The sequence below is a fragment of the Sardina pilchardus genome, chromosome 2 (genome assembly GCF_963854185.1).
Source record: "Sardina pilchardus chromosome 2, fSarPil1.1, whole genome shotgun sequence".
Lineage (NCBI taxonomy): Eukaryota > Metazoa > Chordata > Actinopteri > Clupeiformes > Clupeidae > Sardina > Sardina pilchardus.
This window is the reverse complement of record NC_084995.1, coordinates 31,078,232-31,099,859: the sequence shown is the minus strand read 5'-3', so window position 1 is coordinate 31,099,859 and position 21,628 is coordinate 31,078,232. Positions and strand designations below refer to the sequence as shown.

Genomic DNA, 21,628 nt, shown 5'->3' with positions numbered 1-21,628 from the left:
AAGAAAGTGACTTTGAATTGACTTCCAGGTCACAGCAATCGGAAAAAAAGAAATCTCAAAATCAGTTAGCCCTGAGTCCGTTTTTTAAATGTTCTACTTTTGATCTGACCACGAAATCAAAAGTCTGAAAAACAAAGCGTTATTTTGTTCTTCGTATCACATTCATAAACAAATAATGAAATATCAAGTCATTTTTTTTATTTTTTTATTTTTGGTTCTTAATTGAATATCAAATGAACGAAGCATACACGGACCTGTAATGTCAATTACGTTTGGTTGTTGATTGGCCACTCTAAATCTCTATTAGAGGTGCTAGGCCTATATGTAAGACATGTATTGTAATATATCATAAAATGCCATCAGAGATTAAGGAAGCATTATTTTCAAATGCTGGCTCCACTGACAAAAAAACAGCCAGCCATATATTCACAATTCAAATTCAAATTTTGCCACTGTCGGGTGGAAACTCATATCTTCAAATCCATTTATTCTCACATATTCGAAAAAACTTTTCTTTCTAAAAATAATTCAACATTTGTGTCATCAAATAAAAGAAGAAAAAAAAAAACAAATTGGAGATTTCCATGTTTTCACCTGACAGCAGCGATGCAGCCTACAACTGTCAACTAGTTTATGTTTATCACACAGCTAGTAGCATTTTGACCTTTGAATTGCCATATTATCCATTTTAATGCTCCGAAATGTTTTGATTTTGGATTTTTGACCATTTTAACCACCTTGTTAATATCATAGACTGTGGGATAGGGACGTGAATCCTCCAGTACGCTAGGTGGCAGTGTATTGTAATCTCTGCCTGAAATTGGACGTAGAAGTAATATTCCATGTGATTCCGAACATGACTGTAGCTTGACTTCACGTTTCTCTCAGTCCCCAATTTAATTGAAAATGGTGCGTAAATTGAAATTTCACGAGAAGAAGCTCCTAAAAAAGGTAGATTTCATAAACTGGGAAGTCGACAATAACTTGCACGAGGTTAAAATACTACGAAAATATCATATCGAGAAGAGAGAGGACTACACAAAGTAAGTGATGCAGCTAACTATATTACTAGCTAATGTGAACCTCCGTGTCGTGTTTGCGTGTTTAGTACACATATAATGGGTGTGATGTGGTTTTGTTTCTTTTATATAATAGGTACAACAAATTAAGTCGCCATATAAGAGAATTATGCAGAAAAATCAGGGACCTAGACGAAAAGGACGGATTCAGGTCTCACAGCACTTCACTTCTCCTGGAAAAGCTGTGAGTGTTATCAGATAATGTCTAATAAGGGCTCTGGTGTTATTTAGGATTGATGATGGTTTTGGAATGGGCTGACCTGGGCAGTAGAGCCCTGGCCAAATGTAGCCTATTACATCAGTAAGTTGCCATTGACTTAATGTTTGCCTTAACTCCACAGGTACACCGTGGGATTGATCCCCACCAAACAGAACCTCTCTTTAGTTGAGAATGTCAGTGCCTCCTCCTTCTGCAGGTAAGATGGATTGGCACTCTGCCAAATGCTCATTGTGCCCTTTGTCTTCATGAACAAAATGTCCTATGTAAACAATATCTGACCTAATACAGCAGGGCGGCCGCCTGGAAATGTTCAGTGTCCCATTACCCTTACTTTATCAATTGTTGAAATGAATTAATTACTGAAAGTGACGGTTCTTTAATATTCTTTTTTTTCTTTTGCCTTCAATTTTTAGGAGACGACTTCCAACAGTAATGGTGCGATTACGCATGGCTCAGGATCTGAAGACAGCAGTTACCTTTATCGAGCAAGGACGTATCCTTACTAAACCTATAGAATAATACAACAGTAGGGCTGCACAATTGATTTTAATATTTGAAATATGCTTAGCTGATAGCTAAGGCTGCAATTGTGCAACTCTGTCTTAATGGTTCGTCTTGTCACATCTGTGATTTTTACATTCATGTCATCTTTCCTGTGTGACCGAGAGTTGTTGTGCTTCCCATGCACTAGGGATGCTTACCAATCAAAAGTGGCCTAACCTAGTGAAGTGAAATGTGCTACACTACTCACAAAATGTTAAGGATAACTGGCTTTCGGGTGAAATGTGCTGAAAAAAGTGCTGAAACACTAAACTGTTAAGACATGCGCATGCAAAAATTTAGAGAAGGATTTTAGGTTCATCCTGAAATTTCGTGAATAGTGTATATTGAATTGAAAGTTGAAAGTTGACTTTTCACAACCAAATCAAACTCAGTGTGTCGTATCATATGCATGATTCGGATTTCCCTTGACTCCTGTCTAAGACATCAGAGTTGGACCAGAAATCGTTACAGATCCTGCATTCCTCATCACCAGGTCAGCTTGTGTAGACCTTTTCCATGAGTGATTCCTTGCTGTGTGATGTGGGGTGTCATATTATAAATAGCTTTATGTAATTTAATTATGTGTTTAATTCTATTGTTATAGGAATATGGAGGACTTTGTAACATGGGTTGATTCTTCCAAGATTAAACAGCATGTCATGAATTACAATGAGGAGGTAAGGAATATGCTGGATTTTGAATACAATTTTGTTGAAAATCATATACTTAAGGCACATTACTGTCATATTCTTACCATGGCAAGATATTTTAACATTATGTATGATTTTGTTTGTTTTCAGAGAGATGACTTTGACCTTGTGGTGTAGACTTCTACAGAGAATGAAGCCATTTAAGCAGGCCTCTGTTTGGATTTTGCCTCCGGTATTTTATACATAACTAAAACATCAGAAAACAACTTGTGTGGAGCATTTTCATGTGTTTTATATTAAAAAATATTTCTGTGCAATAAAGAATACTCATAGTTATGTGTCCTGTATACCCTTTCTGAAACACCTACAATTTGCCATTTACTAATCTACCATTACCATTGTTAACCACATCTTATAACATCACATTAAGTCACAGAGTTAATAATAAGCTATTAACAATTGGAAGTCAAATGCACTTCAAAATCCTGTGTAGATGTCAGACACTGAAAATATCTTATCATACTGAATGTCAAGATTACAATTGCCTCACACCTATTTGTGCATGATCGGAGACCGGAAAAGTTACTTCAAATCCAAACATGGGTGTAACCACATTCCAGAAGACATCCGAGACCAAAGCATTAAGCATGACAGCTTCTCTGGAGCTGCCAATGATCCGGCACCCGACTGTTCTTTCAGTACAAATAGGAGTTCCTGAATTTGGTGGTCTCAGAGCCACCAGAAACGCACATACACAATAAGTGTGATCAAAAACACAGCAACAGCTGCCACCTTGGCATATGTGGATCGAGTGTTCAAGTACTTGGCATCACTGCGGTACTTTTTGGAGAGGCTGGACAAATTACTGGCTTTGGAATCCAATGCTACAGGAGGAAAAGATATATTGATTAACATATACATAGCATGGACTTAACTGTGCAGCAACAACATAACTGAAGCAATACCATTTTGACAGAACCAGGGGGAATAGCAGCCTATTAAGAGTTTCTCACAGTTAAAGACTGCTCTCAGCCTGTGGCGCTAACCGATCTCTGGCAATATGCAAAGAAGAGCGTTTTAAGTCTAAGTGTTTTCACCTTATTTTACAAGAGGAGTCTATAATACATCTTAGTCTCAGTCTTCACATGCTTACCTGACAAAGCCTCTCCTCTCTGAAGTACTTCCTCAATATTTGCTACCATTATCCTTTGGACATCCTGCAGTTCTGTGTTGATGCTGTTCACGTTCCTTCGTGCTCTGCTGTCAATGTATGACTTTTTTGCCTTCTGGATGTATGTGTCTGAATATAGAGATTATTTGTCATAAACAATTCTGTTGTTAGGTTAAATATTTTTTTAAACGAGTAAAGTCACTCACCAAACTCAATGAAGGAATAAGGCCGTGAAACTGTAGGTACCTTTCTCCCATACTGCTCATTGAACTCGGTTTCTAGGTTCTCCAAGAATGCAAATGCAAGTTTTCTGGGGAAACCAACCTCACACAAGGCCAAGTAGCAAACACCTTTCTCTATGGCCAAACTGGTAAAAAATAAGAACATGACGACATGAAGAACTTGCACAACAACAACAAAAAAATCACTGAATACTTAGCCTGGTTGACAACAGGCTTGTGCAAAATTTTAGAATTGGCCTCCATTCAATTCATGAATTAGAATGTGAATTGAATTGGCTCCACCCCACATGAAATTGAATTGGAATTGGAATAGACTAGGTGCACAAAAGGCTCTTCCTGTACACTCATTTATTTCCAGTGGAAATTAAACTGTTGTAACGGCATCTTCTGTTATATTATGCTCGTTAAATCTTCCACTCTGACACTGAATATCTTGTTTCATAATAATAATAATTATAATTATAATAATTTCAAAACATATAAATCTTTCTTTGTCGTAACGTGCTGATTCTCAAGTGCAGCATCCAACCGGGTCCATGTAGACACTAATTGCATTCCCAATAGCAGCAGGCTCAAACATACCTGGCTCCACCGAAAACAAACGAGCGTACAGAGAGCCTTTCCTGCATGTAGCCTTTTGGACAGGAAGTGAAATTAAATTCAAGGCAATTCAAAGAAATTCCACAGTCACACAACAGAAAGAATGTGTTGAATCTCTCATACATTCAGTGTTGGGAAAGTTACTTTGAAGTTACCCATTATAAATGTGGTTCGGATTACTCTAAAGCTTCACACTACACTAATGATGTATATTAATTTATCTGAATTTCCTTGCATTTCAATTATACTAAAGTAGCTTTAGATTCAATTTTTTTCTACTTCAATTCAAATCAAGAATTGAAGAATTTAATTGGAATTTAATTCAATTCTGAATTTTTGCACAACCCTGATTGACACCAGACCGCATATCTCAATTGAGATTCATCTGGGTTCTCCCAAGCTACTGAATACTTGTCTATACTTGGGGCAGCCGTGGTGTACTGGTTAGCGCATCGGGCTTGTAACCGGAGGGTCGCCGGTTCGATCCCCGACCAGTCCACCACAGCTGAAGTGCCCTTGAGCAAGGCACCTAACCCCACACTGCTCCCCGGGCGCCGCTGGTTGGGCAGGCAGCTCACTGCTCTGGGTTGTGTGATTCACCTCACTGTGTGTTCACTGTGTACTGTGTGTTCACTAATTCTGTTAAATTGGGTTAAATGCAGAGAACTGAATTTCCCTCACGAGATCAAAAAAGTATATATTCATTTTTTATTCAGCTAGTACTTACTGAAAATGCATGGCCCCAGCCTCTAAAGTGCATCTGCTGGGACTTTCACCGTTGAGTTTGCGGCATAGCTGCTTAGCTTGACTCTGATATTGTTGAAGATCCCGACCCGACTGCAAAAAAGAAAAGAAAATAGTTCAAATTGATCTTTATGTGGACGCCAGCAGAGATGGGAAGTATTTGGGTCATATTTATTTTTCTAACAACTTTTTACTTTACTCCCCTAAATCGTCACAGATGTATTTGTACTTACTACACCATAATTCAAAACGTTTACTTTTTAAATACATTTTAGCTGAGTTGTCAATTCTTTTCATTTGAGGTCATTGTGTGCTTTCCCAACATCAAGGCTGATTTCAACGTAGATGGATGGGACAACAATAGTGATGTAAAAAGGGGGGTGACTTTACAACTGTAGGGGTGACACTTTTTGGAACACCAAAACAATGATTTGCCCCCTTTCAATATAAAGGCATAGCCTACTGTAAACTGTTTCTTCAATAGCCTCACTCACCTATGTCTACCCACATGAACATTTAACACAACTTGAACCATTACAACTACTGCTTAGCTTGACTTATTTGCCAGCTAGCATGATGAACGTGGAACATGTTTTGAGCAGTCAGTCCATGTTGTCTACTGTAAAGTCCAAAGTTGACAAAAGACCAAGTTGCACACCTGCCAGAAAACATGGGATACTGAACCAGACCACAATGAAACACACATGTTAAGCTTCGGGTAAAATGGCACCTAATCCCCACTTGTCTGAAAGTGCAAAACTACAGTGCATTCTCCTCCAAGCACTTTGGGATGCCTGGAGCACAATACTGCACAATGCCCCCATACCAATGTGTTGCTGCACCACATTCTAAGCCATTCCACGCCTCTAAGACCTAACCGTACAGGTCATTCAATATGTTATGTATGTATCTTCACAACTAAACAAAAATGCCTACACAATCATTGTTTGTTTGTTTTTCACTGCATTAAATTCTTGTGCATTTGTGTTGCATTTTGCATGCATCCCCAAAAATGTAATTTGATTTGGGGAAAGGGAAAATAATAAAACATTCAAAATGACTTTCGAGACCAACTGTTTTGAAAAATGTCACATTTCCTGAGCTTGGACTAGATAGGCTAGTGTAATAGTGGGCCATTTGGGGCGAAACTGATCTGTGATAATAACACAAGTGAACGTGCCATAGTACACATCTTTGCATATAAAACATAACGTGGTTTATCACATACATTCGAAGAAAAATCGCTGAACTTAGTAAATAGTTGGCATAGTTTACGCGTGCTATAAAAGTTATTCAAACCTGTTCATCTTCTTGAATTGATGCTGCAAGGGGCAATCCGTCGGCCACTCGGACAATCATTGTAAGCAGAACCATCCTGCTACTGTATGGTTTTACAGGGTTTTTAGAGTATGTAATTAAAGCTTTGACGGTACCGCATATATTTAGTGCAAGTGGGCTACGGAGAATGTGCTGAGCTAGAGGCTAGAGAGCCGCCGAGCAGGGCGAGAATGTGTGTCTGCAAATACAGTCCGACGAAATCTCCAATGTCTACAAACAAAAGTTCCGCATCCATCGTTGTACAGGTGTTGGATTTATACAGTCTATGGATAAAATCAACAATGATGCCTCGAGGTTGAGCATAGTTCAGGGAAATTTAGCCTTTTCCACTTTTATTTGTTCTTTCATTGTAAACCGTATGTCAGTGTGACATTCCATGAGTCGTCGGCATTTCCTCATGCCTAAAAAGCACACATCAAAATATAACATAAACATTGGGATTCATTTGGTTTACACATTAAATTGAATTACTCCAAAATAGCTGCATTGAATGAATTCTTATTGCGTATAGCCGTTGAATGTTTCGACAATCATTTAACCTTTCATCATCATAGCAGAGACCGTGGCAGATGAATAGGTGGCCCATCGATTATTAATGTCTGTATGCTGGAATTCACATGCAAGACACGGGCGACAGTTTGAGCGAGTTGTAGATCCCGCATGTAAGAGCTGCCCTTTTACGGTTTTCTAACTAGAAAACTGCAACGTTGTTAATAAGACACTATAAAGTAAGTACTAACAATGCTGTTGTGAGCGTATGAATCGTGATTTTCTGGTTCAGCAACGTCAGTCTGTGCGGAGGCGCCCACAGTGTTCGAAATGCCTCGGTTTCTGTTTCTTTGTTGTGCCACCGTTGTTGTTGTCATCCTTTCGTTTCTTTTGGGCTTCTTATTTAATTTCTAACTAGATTTCGGGTATTATGGTATTTGCTCCAACATTCTAGGCAGTTACACCATGTGGACACAATTTAAGCATTACAGCTGTGGGTTAGCTAGCTAGCTGACGTTGGTTCTGTGGCAGCTTGCAATGGGTTAACTTGAATGCGCCGATCTCTATCAAATTGCTGCTATGCCATACTTACTGTATGGGTAATATTGGCTTTGTTAATTGCTCTCAGACGATGAAATATGCCACTGAGTATGTCTTTTTAATGACCAGAGCCTATTGCATCTAGGCCAAAGTTGTACGATATGGTTGCACAGCTGCTCACAGCTGTGCGGTTCGTGTCACCTCGCTGCTGTGGTGAACAGAGCTGTGGCTGTAGCTTACTGTCAGTCAATGTTTTTGAATTAAGGTGTTGCTGGTATGAGTTAGGACGAAACAAAATACTGAAAGATGCAGGGATTTTTTTTTTAGGCAAAGCCGTCCTGGCACATTTCCCTTTATTTACAAATTGTCCGCACATCTACCTTCCTAGAATAAATCTGAACTGTCGCGCGATGTTTTCTCGTGGGCCTCATTTTTGTGTTGCCAATTTTTTCCAATGGTATCAACCGTGTTTTCTCATTTCATCTGTCCCGACTGCCTCCTGTACCTTCTCGTGCGGTTTGCTAGCTGCCTGCAAGAGGGCGATTCACACAAGGCCCATTGTGTGGCACTCCAGCTTGACACGAGAGATCAGAATAATTGTAAATATGTCACTGAAATGTATGTTGCACACGTTGACGCCGTTATGTTGTCAACATTGTAAATCGTTTTAATTGTGAAAAGAGACCATTAAGCGTGCGTTGGAGGCATTTCTGGTTTCTCTACGAAATACTCTCTTACAGAGAGCAGTGTGCAATGCTTCACTGGAAAATGTTAATCACTTTTTCTCATTAGTCAACTTCCTCATGATGAAGCTAGATGTCTGTGCCAGGCCATGAGTCTGCACTGTAGGTCAGTCATTACAAACACACATTCAAAGTTCAATTTTAAGGTGAAAAGCTTTAATGTGATGAGTGTGTGGATATTTGATTGGTTGTATGATTAGTCACTGGGACAAGTTAGTTTTGCCGAAGAATTATACAACAGCTATAAGTTCTATCAGGTGTTCTGCTCAAAGTTTGATTTTTGGAGATTCAAGATGCACAGCCCATTTTTTAAATACCCTGTAATGTGCACACGCAATGTCCTTGCATTTACGTGTTGAGTTATTCTTCCTTTGCTTTTTTGCCTCTTATAGGTTTAACACTGAGATGTAGTGGGCTAACGGCAGGGAGTGAGGCGATGGGCTGCACCTCAGCCAAGCAGTTGTCAGCTGTACCCAACGAGGACGAGGGCCAGGGCAAGGCTTACAGCAATGGAGATGCCTTTTCAGGTCAGTTAAACAATTTTATCAATCGTTTGTTCACCATGGGCAGTTTTCGTGCAAAGTAATACATGTCATTGCCTTGATAATAGACGCAAGTATTTGTTTGGTTATTTTAAAGTTATGCTGTTATTTATTCAATGGCTGATTGTTATGCATCTATCTTTTGCTTCATTTAGAAGAATACAGAGCAAAGGGAGTGGACAAAGTAAAGTATGCGCACGGTGAAGAGGACCAAGTGAATGCATGCAACCAGGAAAACCTGGTAAGATGACAAACAAGCTCAGGTCTAGAGTTACAGTCCTGCATCTTCAGCCCTTCTCTTACTACTACACATAGAAATTCTGTTTTTCTTCCACGGTTGTGTCCTACCAGACAGTTTGTGGATTATATTGCAATTGTGTGTACTGTATACTGTGAATTGAATTGCAATGGTGTGTTTTGATTTCACCCATTTAGCTGATGCTTTTATCCATAGCGACTTACAATGTTTTGTGGGTTTATTGCAGGAGAAAAGCACACTTTTGCAAAAGGGCAAACTAAAGGATAGCCAGGGTGTTAATGGCAACAAGATAAGGTAAGTGGCGTACCTCATCTTCAACTGTGTGGATAGTGAAGTGGTGCAGTTTTTTTTATTATCTTAAAATCAAAACAAGGTAATAAACATGACAGCAGAAGATGTGCCACGCAAACTGTTTGCACTGAACTAAAGTAGCAGGTGGCTTGAGTGTTTGAGTAAAACTGCATAGTTAGGGATGTTTTTTTTTTTTTTTGCTAATCAATATGGATGAGGATGGATGGTGCTGTAGTATGGATGTACAACTTTGTGAAAACGCTAAGGGAACATTTTGTTTACAAAACATTCCATAGTCTTGTGGACAGACCCCAAGTATTAAGTCACATGCTGGAGTTATATTTTATAATTTACAGTGGTCTTCCACTGTAATGGCAGGGTGCCTGCTGTTGTGACTTGTGAATCATTCACTTGTGAGTTATTTTGTTCTCATTCCATGCAGTATCCACTCGTCTGAGAGCCAGCAGGAGTTTTTTAGGATGCTGGATGAGAAGATCGAGAAGGTAATGAAATACCTGATTTAACCCCATTGTAACAGTATGTAGACGTGGTGAGAATTTGTTTCTAGGAACCAATGTATGGAAGCTTATAGACACTGTCTAGCCATTATCATTTCCAGAGCAGACCCACATGATTTATTTTCCATTTCCAGGGGCGGGACTACTGCTCAGAGGAAGAGGATGTCACATAGCACAGTTCTGAATTTTTATTCACTTCCTCTCAAGGCCTGATTCCCGGTCTCTCGTCATGGCCAACTTTCGTCTCCTCTCCTCTGCGAGCGCTCACAGGATGAGCAAAAGCAATATGGTGCAAACACAACACTACTCCACCAACGCATTGAGGCAAGGGCAATTCTAACTGATACATGTTTTCTACGAAGCCCTTATAGGTTTTGTGTACCAACACTTTGACATACATTTCAATAGTAATATATATATATATATATATATATATTATATATATTACTATTAATATAATATATATATATTCATTCCCCTATTGTGTGGTAACACACAACTATTGTGAGGTTGTGCAAAAGTGTTGGGATAGAACACAAAAGCAAAGAGAACAACTGGTTCTCAGTAGTGTCCCCTCAGGGGCTTCGTCCGTCTGTCAGGAGAGGAGACGGGTCAAAGTTGGCCATGGAAGAGTAGAGGGATGGAGCTTTGGCAAAAGCCATGTTCAGACTGTCTAGCTATGCCCCTGCCTTATCCTGTTGCTGCCTATCTAGAAGATTTGAGAGAGAAAGAGGAGTTGTTGTTGAACACTAAGGCAGTGCTGGACACCGTTCTTTTTGGCCATGTTTGATTTTGAACTTTTTGCAAGTGATCAGGATTTTTGTTTCTTTGTAGTTTTGAGATGCTAAGTGATGCCTTTTTGGGGAAGGGAGTACACCCCAGATATTTGTTACTGTTCCCAAGCACCAGAGCTATTTTATTTCAGATAAATGCCATTCCATTTAGCACTGTTACATTCTTACAATACATTTATATTTAGTAAAGCACCCTAAATGAAAATAATCATTCTTGACTCATTGGCTTGTATTTCTGTTTCACTCAAAGACAGCAATTTACTGTCATTCCAAAGAAATTCCCATGCTGCACTCATTCATAGACAAATATTAGGTGACAGCTGGAATTTCTAACCGGACATTTTTCTTTCCTCTGGCCTTCAGTGAAACTTCTTGCGGTCATTATCTTGCGAGTTGTGTGGTCTTCATCTGTACATTTTTTTCTAGTCTTTTTTTTGTAACTTATGCTCCACTTCTGGATCATGTGTGCAAATCTCAGGACACTTGTGCTGTTCAGTATTGACTGCGATTTACTGTAGAAATACACTTTACTATCGGGAAATTTCAGTTCTAGAATCCATTCTCCAGTAGTATCTATCTATATGTGTTGCCATGCAAAGAATGTAGGACCAAATAACTATTTAAAATGACTTTGTTGTATCTGCAGAACCTCTGCTGTCTAACACAACAAAGGTCAGATAACACAAGATTGAGTTTAGAAGTTGAAGGGTCATTTGAGTGGATGATGTGTAAATGGCAACGGTAAGTGCTGGATCGTCTGAGTGGCTCAATATATGTAGAATCAGCTGTGAGCAGTCTTTTGGTTTACTTGATGCAAGATACAAGCCAGTCCTGCATACAGCCCCGTGTATGTTTTATTCCTGTAAGTCACAGTAGAGTGTGTCCAAATGTACCTGAAATGTTTACTTCAAGTATTGAAATCACAAAGTACGGCATTAACATGTATAAGTATACATGGACAGTATTGTAATGTCTTAGTATCCAGCCATGTGAAATCCTTAAACTGCTCTAGATATAATACTCTATCTAGGTTATACTTGCCAATCCTACAGATCTGTTGAAGAGACTTGCTTGACCTCCAATTCATTTTGTTTTTCTACTAAAAACAATAAAAAAAAACATGCATTAAATATTTTTGCGCCTGTGTTTTAATGGATATCATCTGTTCAAATCTTGGGTTTACATAGAACACAAAAACAATTTGTAATGTCTTTAGTAATAAAATGAGTCACCTTCCTGGAAAACTAGCTCATGAGTTGGATAAAAGGATACACACCCTTCTCGTTCTGTGTGTGTGCAATAACCTGTTGCCATGGCCTAGCTCAGTATAATTAGCAGGAAGTGGATTACACCAATCAGCCTATAGCTTCCACAAATTAAAAAATAAACTTCCTAACAACTCAAATGTAGAGGAAAAACAAAACTTTCCCAGGAGGCATGTATTTAGGAAGAAATGTAATGTCATTTTTTAACTATGAAATGTAGGAACAGAAGAATGTCATTTAATTTTGAAATGTAGGAACAGAAGAAGCCCGTGTGATACTCCTGCCACTGGCTCCAACTCACCGGAGGCAGTTCTCCCAACTGGCATATGTTTATGTCCATACCAGGCACTCTGGAACAACCCTATTTAATTCCCATTCCCATGTCTCGTCTCTGGAGCAGCTGAAGCAAGGTGAGGTCCTATTAATTATATGGCTTCTGTTGAGACTCAGGGAGGTATCCTACGCTTGCGGTGCTGTCGACGACCCTGATCTTGGATGTCAACAGGGGGGTCAGGGGTAACGAGGCCTTTGCTAAACCTCTGGTACACGAGTGTGGAGTCCGATGCTACTGCACACAGCAGCATGGAAGCACCTCTGCTCAAAACCCACCGCACCCTGTGTGACAAAAGGAGACAACAGCAAAACACAGCCTAGTAATTACAATGTTCCCAAAGCATCACGGCGGGACAATGAGAAGGTAATCAGTACACTAGGGAGCACCCTCACATTCTGTCCACCCCCACACACCAGAAGTAGCTTAAAGTAAAGGGAACAGAATCATTTAATTGTTAGTAGTGGCGCTCCACAGCTAAATACTGTCTTTGCGCACTGGCTGTTTTAGCTGCTCACACAATGGTCTTGTGCGCTGTCTCTCATATTCATGGACAATGTGTCAAGCTAGGCAAAACATACATATAAGGTTAACTGTCATTCTGACGCATAGGAAAATGGGCTTCTCCTTTCACTTGTATTAGACTCTGAACATTATCTGCGAGGTTATTCTGAGGAAAACAAAAGGTGTGTTTTCTTACTCTCGGTGACTAAGCTTTCTGTGAGCAGGCAGCGGAAGCACAACTTGCGCTACATCCCCTTCTTTCTCATAGCCTTGTAGGAGGACTGCTTCCAGCCTAGGACAGGTGAAGCTGGACACACACTTCCAATGACGCACTGCAAGATAATAAGAGGTTTGTTGGGTAGCAAGTACATATAGTTTTAGTAGCATTTGGGGGAATTCAAGTCAGCCTCACCTTCTGTGAGATCCATGTAGACAAGGAATGCAGAGTGTACCTGAGCACTATCGCCCACGTCTAATCGTATGAGGTCGACATACTGCCAAAACAGACACGAAGTCACTTTCTAAAGCTGTTTGTTTTTCAAAGAGCTGTACCAAAACCAACCTTAATTGCACTCAACGTTACCTTAGGGTGCTGCAAAATCCAATTAGGAGGGTCTCGATAGACCGGTCTTTCATCCGACGTCTCATCAGCCATTCTATTGTGTTGATGCTCCTGCTGATAGCATCCAGTCCACTGATCTGTAAAGAATAACTTTATAGTATTCTTTATAGATCAGTGATCCAGCCACATTGTCGACTGTCTGCTCGCACGCAGCATTCGGCGCAGGCGCAGCATCTGCATCTGTAGTGTTTACGTCCGACTATGAAATAGTTTCGGAGGAAACCTGGCCCAGCAAAACATTGTGGCCTACCGCACGTATCACCTAAAGATGTTAAATATTGCAATTTGAGTATTCAAAGTAGGCGTACAGAAGAAGACGTCCCAGCAAAAGACTGGAGTCGATATCAAAGGGTAGGCACCAATGCACCAAAATATGACCCATTAAAGTACACATTGTGACTGTATTGAATGACATATAGCCTAGTAGGCAGCCTATGTGTCTCCTAGTTTGTGACACACACACACACACACACACACACACACACACACACACACACACACACACACACACACACACACACTGTGATATACAACTGTTAAGCCAAAATTCACTTTATGTCATGATTACAAAGGCTGAGGCATTACATTTAAAAACAAAAAATTAAGCCATCAGAAAGACAAAATCCATTTAACCAATGAGCACATTCTCTAACAGTTAAGTATCATTTTTACACAAAGTGAAAAAAAGTAGCTTTAAAATACATTTTAAAAACCACTGCTTCTCCAGACTTCTATGTGATAGGAGTGTCCAATAATGCCAAAATGAATTTTGCATCTAAACAGTATTTCTCCATAGAAGTCTTCAGTCCAGACCTGTCAAATTGGGTGCATCATGGAATGAAAATTTAGAATACCCTATATGGTTGAGCAACTGAAATCCTATCGGGCAGGAATGGGACAACATTTCATTCTCAAAACTAGAATTTTGTTAAATGAAGAGGTGAAGCAGCACAGTGGTAACCATACCAGTACCATTAAAAAAAACAAAAAAACAAAAAAACATGTTGCTGGCATCAAATTCAAAATTAACATATATTTTCCATAAAAAGTCAAAATTAAAAATGTTCATTATTGACATATGACATATTGACATATTGTCTAGGCCTATGTCTTTCTTGCTGCTAAATATGGGTTTATGAGACTTGCATAGGCTACTGTAATCACATTCTGTTTTAAAGTAACACTGAAGCATTTTCCTCTGGGGCACGAATGCTATTTGTTTATCCAGCAAATAACGATGTCCACAGACAAGGTAGAGTATGTTGCATGCATGATTTTATGAAAATATTATGTATTGCGACATTGAAGCAAGTCAGATGTTTAGTTCCTTATGTCTCATTCCCTCGTACTACAGAATCGCTACCCGATCTGGTAAACTTACATAGTGGTTTTATAGCCGATAGAGGACCGCGAACAACAATACAGACAAGGCAGCACTACATCCTTTGAAAGCACCTTATAAATAAATAAAATAAATAAATACACTTACTAATGATATACAAAGACACAAACAAATCCGGTTATAAACTGTATATCTAGTTATTGACCCTAAATACACAATGAATTATAATGAACATGAGGGATAAACATGTTAAAACATTACATAGGTAAATTGTTCTATGTTAATTAACTGTCTATAAAGAAGCCATCATGCCCTATAAGAATACAATCAATCATCACCGATGGACCTGGGGCAGGGGTAATACAAAGGAAGATTAGTGGTATTATATGTTGAGCCTTAAGCCTGAAATGTGTTCAAATGTGGTGTTTGATGTTTCTGTGTAAAAATGGTCAGTTGTTCACTTTAAACAGTGAATAAAATAGCAAGCGGCAAGGGAATTGTCACAAACTTTTGTTTGCTGAATTTGCACGCACCATTGCCATTAAACTCAACATTCCACTTATCTCATTTCTTACTACACCCCTCTGGTCTTGTGTAGCATTCTGGTGTAACCTGTATTATGTGGCGAATGTGTGGTTCAGCCCTGCACTGGCTTGCAATTGAATCCATGAAGTTGCAGTGTCTCGGATTGGGAGGCAGCCAGGTGTGTCAGCAAGAGACTAAAAGTCATGGGTGCTAGCATCTGTCGCTAGAACGTCTCTCAACATGTCATGAGGGAGGTCTACTCACTGCACAGTTTGCATACTGGCTGGCTATCATTACACTACCATATATTGTGGTGTCACCTCTACATGAGCTGTTTTATTCTCATACACAGTACCGATGACCACCCGGCACCATGTTTTGCTGGCTTGCAACTTCTTTTAGTAGTCAGGAATGGACAGGATTATCATCTGACGATATGACATGTAATCATCAGTGCAGCTGCCTAATGAAAGGAAATGTAGAAGCAAATGCAAAGACAGGTTTGTGATTTGCATGCAGTCGCAGAAAACCCATGCACACGCATGCATGCACACACACACACACACACACACACACACACACACACACACACACACACACACACACACACACACACACACACACACACACACACACACACACACACACACACACACAATAAGGAAGGACACTTACTTTCTCCTGCGCTGATAGTAAAAGTCAATGATCCAATGCACCAAGAGGGGCCAAGCAATAGCAAGAGACATAGTGGCTGGAGACAAGCTGAAGGGCCACCATGAAATCCTCTAAAACAGACATAAACCTCTGGCTTCAGTTCTGTCTGACATGCTCATTTACACTATTTACAGTAAAAGAACACAACTGTGAAATTGCAAAGTTGCAAGCCTAACAATTACCTCCACAGGGTATATTCTGGTAGGCCTAGATGTTTACAATGGTCAAACATTTCTTTTTTTTTTTTTTTTTTTTTCAAATACGGCATCAGTTCATTAAACACACACAAAACATACTGTAGTATTACTCTTATATAATGTTACCTTTTTTGTTTCATTCGTAAGCTGCTCCTCTCTGAGTTCTAAGGACTTTGTCTGAAAAATAAGAAAACAATCCAATGTAATAGAAAGCGGATGTTGGTTAGGATAGGAAAAACACATAATACAGAGATGATGGCATTAACAATAATGTAAGATAAAAAAAAATGCGAAGTTTAATTGTTGACTGCTAATAAGTCATACTATTGATGATCAGACATCATCATGACACTTCCCTTCTGTAAGATTCTGTCAGTATTTCCTATTCATTGTATTTCTTTTGCGATCAGGGATGGCTAGTTAATTAATTTCACTTGACTCCCACTTGTGGACAGTAATTTTAAACTATGAAGTGCTTATCGTTTTGTTTTACAGTATCACTACTGAAATGTGTCCTTCAAACGTCGGTACCTGTGTGTCACTCAGGGCCTCAAGGGTGTTCAGCCTCCGCAGCACATCCTGCATGTCTGCCTGGAGACGTGTGAGCGCTATGACAACATCCTTGTTTATATCTTCCATGGCAGTCGGCTTGCTCCTCTCACTGTCCTGGCAATCTGTCTCGCTGTGAGAACATGGTTCTGTTCCAAGTGAGCTACCGCCTACAGGACCAGGTTTTAAAATGGACAAACAATATAATATTAGGCATAAAAGATGGCTTGCTTTCCATAACACGTTATGTTCACCATGGGGAATTTAGTAATTTGGATTTAAAGTAATGCAGCATCATTAAATAAATAATCTCCAACACACGGCTAAACAGTCTCACCTAATTATGACTAATAATCAGTAGAGTAACTGAGGCCCCACCTTCCATCTGGACTGAGCCTTGGTCTGGCTGGACTGTTCCATGTGCATGAATGTAGGGGGGACTGTGTTGTGGGTTTGGTTCCTGATTCCCACACTGACCGGCCTTGTTCCCTCCCTGTGGATTCTGCCTTCTGGCCCGACCTCCTTCAGGCGTTGCCAGCGAGATCCTGGGAACTGTAGCACCCTTGAGCAGGAAATGGGGAGCATTTGCCAGAGTATGACAACCATGATAAATGAAGTCAGATTATACAGTCACTGCAACACAGTTGAGAGCATGATGCAGCCAAAAGTCATTTATTGAACAGCAGGGAAAGGGCCAGAAGTTTGATTTACAGCTGCACCAAAAACACAGACTGTTTTCTTCTGTTCTGTTGGTTTTTGGTTCTGTTAATATCCAAGTAAACTACTTCTTAAAATAAGCGTTTCTTCTTGTAGCCTTCAAGCCATTCTAGTACATTTATCTCTGGGGAGATTTCCCACAGCAGATACTAATGCCAGGAACGATTTAAAAAAAAAATGATTAAAATAGAACTCGCAAACAAAGTGACTGTGAACTAGAATTTCTGGTTGAACAAGAGTAAACCCAACATGTAATTATGTAATTCATGTGCCGTCCCTCCTGTAATCATTCTGAGCAAAGCACAGGAAAAGCTTACTTCCTCTGGAGCGGGATGTTCTGAGGAGTCGCAGTTCACCTCGTTATCTGTGGCCTGAGTGTGGTGACTTTGTCCAGAGGCCACCCCTTTGTCATCTGTCGGGGTAATATCAGATCACAAGCGGACACCATCACTATGGACACTATGTGCACAACAGTGACTAACATAAGCCATGGTAAATGATGATGAACTACCATTAAGTTCTTGGCATGCTATATTACTGGAGTGAATCCATCAGGGAGGAGCCTAGCAAATCTCCACTTAACAGAATCGGGGGTATTTTAAGTTGACCACTACTGCTACAACCAACATTTGCCAGTAGCAACATCCGCATGCCAAAAGACACACACACACACACACACACACATACACACATGTTCAGTAGGGGGAGTACAATTTGCACTCTTCCACTTTCGCCTACAGCCCAGAAATGACATAATACTAGTCCAGGGAGAGAACCAGTACATTCCAAAAATCAGGTGCATTTCAATTTAACCACCACCAGTCATAAAAACATTATTATCCACTAGTGACATCAGCCAAAGGGCAATGCAAACTCAACGAGAGACCAAGACATGGACACACACATACATATATAAAAGGCTCTCTTTCACTTAATTTCTCCTACAACCCAGGCATGGTGGTTGTCCTTACCAGATACGGGTGCATCAACGCAGCAGAGGAGTTTCTCAGCTGGGGGCTCCAGGGAACAGGCCAGCTCTTCATCCTCCTCCCGAGTGTTGAGGGAGCTGGGAGTGCCGTTGCTCAGTGAGGGGCTGTTCTTCTCCACAACGGCGTTGTCAACAGGAGACCCACCTCTCCACCAAGTAACATCCACCATTGGTCCACTAAGGTCAACACACTGGTAGTCTGAAAGCAAGAGTTGAGAATGTGACACCAGTAGGGAACAGAGCTAGACAGAGAGCAATCAATCAATCAAGGCAGAAGAGGAACGTATGTGGTATCAGACACAGTCAATGCTGGAAGCTAAGCACAAACAACACACAAACAGACCTGAAGCAACTTTCAAAGAAATGACATTCACAATTCATGGATAGGCTATACCTTCTTTCTCCAGAACCACTTCCATCTCATCCTCAGAGTCATGTCCATCTCCGCTGTGTTCCTCCTCATCCTCCTCATCCTCATCATCGCCTTCATCACCTCCTTCCACTCCACATTCAGTGTCATTGAACTCAATATATCCACTGGCTAAATTCTGATCTGTTCCTGAATGAGGTGCTAGTTCAGAGACCCAAAAAATGATGAAGGTAAGACAGATTTCAAATTACCCTCTTCAAAACAAACACATTCACAAATCATTATTTTGCATTTGCACACTCCAAACACAACTGACTTTGTTTTAAATGTTGTACCTTTTTGTCATGAACACTTTTTTTGCTAAATAACACAGTGCCTATCAAACTGCGTTATACAAATTGCAATCCCTGTTGGCCATGGAATGAATCCCCACTCTGGGCGATATAACATACTTTCTATTTCAAATGAGAATATTACCTCATCAAACTGAGCCCAGCAGGTAATTAAATTAAGAACACCGCCGGCACCGCTGATGCCACTCTCATGGTGGGTACTACATGTAGTTTCAGATAACTGGCTGCATTTGGTCATTTCCTCTTTCTCTCGTTACTCAAGATTCTTATTTTGACCAATGAAATGAAACAATTCAATATCAAACCCCTATTTTTAGAGTTGTTTGACCTATATGAGCAAATATCACAGTGCATTATGGTTTCGAATACAGAATATAAATAACATTGGTCTGATATGGGAAAACACTAAAGCACATATTTAACATACCTCTGATGAACTCCACTGATCGCATTAGCTCACCATCATTGTCAACAAACTCATAGAAGTTGTCAAGAACATCAAGTAGTTCTGACACCTCTTCATTGATGGGAAATATCTCCAAAATCTGTCGTGGATGACATATTACAGTATATTAAGAATAGAAAACTGAACATGTTCATGGTTCTGGGAAAACTAAAAATGGGCTTACCAATTTAATTTCTTGAACATACTCCAGCATGGCTTCCTCTTTTGTCATGCTACCTAAAGCTTTCCATGCTTCCCTGTAGATAGATGTGTGTAAACGAGTTATTCTACTATGAGGTATTGAGATTTAGGCATTTCATCACATTCTTATTCATCTCACTATATATATTTAATAAATTATTCTTTTTTTCTCATTAAAAGTGATTGCACATAAAGGAGAACCTTTTAAAAAGATCTCTTTAAATGCCTTAACAGGCTAAGACATCTCTGTTTCACTCCTTCTATTACAATTAACTGATGACGTGGTAACATGCCTTTCATGTTATTTTGACAGCTAATTCGTCTACTGAGAAGAATATATTAGGACGTTAACTTAATTTAGCCTATTGTAATTTTGTAGAGAATTCAACTGGCTGAAATGTTAATATGCTATTAAGAAATCATTATCAGCATAATATAGCCTACCATTGTGCTTTCTCCTCTGTATTCCAGGAATTAGGTTTTGGGACATCACAAGGACCATGTGTAGCCTGCTTATAATAACTATAAAACATTCGCATCATATCTTGTGAGGGTTGATATGAGCCTGTTGAGAGGAAGAAGGTGGTCAATTGAGTGGGTTGTGTACAGTATATGGTGCGATAAACAGATTGATGTGAGACTGATGTGTTGCCAATTAGTCTAAGTAAAAAAGTATAGAACTTCAGTAAAGTATAAGCTATGAAATGAAATGATGGAATACAATAAAATGCATAAGCCTATCAATACTATACGTATATCTAGTGCAATAAACATACCACAGTGCAGAGACCTACGTGCGCAATTAAGGTCACCACAATTCCTCAAGGTTCACATATATGTGGTAGACATAGGCTACAATTAGTACTTAATTTGTACCGGACAAATGACAACATTTAAATTGATTTTTCAGTTCAGGTGACAGACTTAAGTGACATGACATCCATAGGTCATGACTCATGAAAGCAACAGGTCTGTCAAGATGTGGAGCATGGTGCACTCACCGTCAGCCGGTAAATTTTCGATGACTTTCACAGCAGCATCAAACCGGAGATGGTGGATAGATTTGTCAGTCGCCATCTCACTACCTTAGACAGTTCACAAATCACTACAGAGACAATAAGCTCAGAGTAAACATAGAGGCTTGACTGTATGTGGAAGCTTGTTTCATGAATATGATTTATGGAACTGCAGAAAAAAAAATAATGTAGCGTTATTGCAAGAAGTAGCCGAAGTTAAAAGATAGTTGTTGATTACCTGTTGATTAGGCTACCTGTATTATAATTTAATTGATCGGATAGGCTACTGGTGGGACGCAACATACGACTGATCTTATTGAAATATTGGTATCTTATTTCAATCTGACACCAAGTGCAATATCGGCAAAATAGGCCTATAGCCAAAACAAGCGTACTTACCATCGACTGAGGCATATTATGTGGATCAACTACTGCTACTTCTGTCAAGAACATATGTTGCAAAGGACGCCCTGGGAAATGTAGTATAAAAATTCACGTTTTGCCATATGTGTCTGACCTCTTCCTACGACATCCACAATGCTTTGCGAGGGGTATTTAAAATGGATGCATAGCCCACATATCCCGAAGGGGGGGGGCTCTCGTTCGCCTAAAAGCGCGTAGCCTATCGCCTACGTAATCTGGCTGGAGTATGAGGTTGTAGGCCTGGACTACTACTATATGTAAAACACAGCATTCGAAAATAGTCTGGTTGTTGATAGAAGGCCT

General features: G+C 39.8%; 5 protein-coding genes across 6 annotated transcripts; 2 read left to right on the top strand and 3 right to left on the bottom strand.

Moving 5' to 3' along the window:
* The first annotated feature begins 850 nt into the window (after positions 1 to 850).
* Positions 851 to 2,816, top strand: imp3 (IMP U3 small nucleolar ribonucleoprotein 3). The gene is made up of 7 exons (XM_062526660.1): positions 851 to 1,043; positions 1,156 to 1,263; positions 1,421 to 1,495; positions 1,713 to 1,792; positions 2,284 to 2,335; positions 2,447 to 2,519; positions 2,643 to 2,816. The coding sequence occupies exons 1-7, from the start codon at positions 907 to 909 to the stop codon at positions 2,667 to 2,669; spliced, it is 552 nt and encodes a 183-aa protein (XP_062382644.1). The 5' UTR covers positions 851 to 906; the 3' UTR covers positions 2,670 to 2,816.
* Positions 2,407 to 6,773, bottom strand: sec22ba (SEC22 homolog B, vesicle trafficking protein a). The gene is made up of 5 exons (XM_062526648.1): positions 6,549 to 6,773; positions 5,233 to 5,342; positions 3,870 to 4,030; positions 3,646 to 3,792; positions 2,407 to 3,376 (listed from the first exon to the last, which is right to left on the bottom strand). The coding sequence occupies exons 1-5, from the start codon at positions 6,621 to 6,623 to the stop codon at positions 3,222 to 3,224; spliced, it is 648 nt and encodes a 215-aa protein (XP_062382632.1). The 5' UTR covers positions 6,624 to 6,773; the 3' UTR covers positions 2,407 to 3,221.
* A 412-nt stretch (positions 6,774 to 7,185) lies between these two features.
* On the top strand, positions 7,186 to 11,877 carry zgc:55943 (uncharacterized protein LOC406337 homolog). Of its 2 annotated transcripts, XM_062526632.1 has the most exons (7): positions 7,200 to 7,315; positions 8,409 to 8,465; positions 8,752 to 8,886; positions 9,057 to 9,142; positions 9,387 to 9,454; positions 9,894 to 9,954; positions 10,104 to 11,877. In XM_062526632.1, the coding sequence occupies exons 3-7, from the start codon at positions 8,796 to 8,798 to the stop codon at positions 10,140 to 10,142; spliced, it is 345 nt and encodes a 114-aa protein (XP_062382616.1). In that variant the 5' UTR covers positions 7,200 to 7,315; positions 8,409 to 8,465; positions 8,752 to 8,795; the 3' UTR covers positions 10,143 to 11,877. The 2 variants fall into 2 exon arrangements, with proteins under 2 accessions (XP_062382623.1, XP_062382616.1); XM_062526639.1 differs by lacking the exon at positions 8,409 to 8,465 and having other exon boundaries at positions 7,186 to 7,315.
* Positions 11,878 to 11,893: 16 nt separating this feature from the next.
* Positions 11,894 to 13,665, bottom strand: tsen15 (TSEN15 tRNA splicing endonuclease subunit). Its single transcript, XM_062526623.1, has 4 exons — positions 13,447 to 13,665; positions 13,276 to 13,357; positions 13,060 to 13,195; positions 11,894 to 12,643 (listed from the first exon to the last, which is right to left on the bottom strand). The coding sequence occupies exons 1-4, from the start codon at positions 13,516 to 13,518 to the stop codon at positions 12,475 to 12,477; spliced, it is 459 nt and encodes a 152-aa protein (XP_062382607.1). The 5' UTR covers positions 13,519 to 13,665; the 3' UTR covers positions 11,894 to 12,474.
* A 392-nt stretch (positions 13,666 to 14,057) lies between these two features.
* Positions 14,058 to 21,332, bottom strand: acbd5b (acyl-CoA binding domain containing 5b). Its single transcript, XM_062526613.1, has 13 exons — positions 21,302 to 21,332; positions 20,888 to 20,991; positions 20,331 to 20,451; positions 19,870 to 19,942; positions 19,668 to 19,785; positions 18,912 to 19,088; positions 18,501 to 18,716; positions 17,847 to 17,941; positions 17,191 to 17,374; positions 16,795 to 16,982; positions 16,390 to 16,440; positions 16,028 to 16,137; positions 14,058 to 15,815 (listed from the first exon to the last, which is right to left on the bottom strand). Exons 2-13 carry the CDS (start codon positions 20,961 to 20,963, stop codon positions 15,803 to 15,805), a joined length of 1,422 nt encoding a protein of 473 aa, XP_062382597.1. The 5' UTR covers positions 20,964 to 20,991; positions 21,302 to 21,332; the 3' UTR covers positions 14,058 to 15,802.
* Between the last annotated feature and the right edge of the window lie 296 nt (positions 21,333 to 21,628).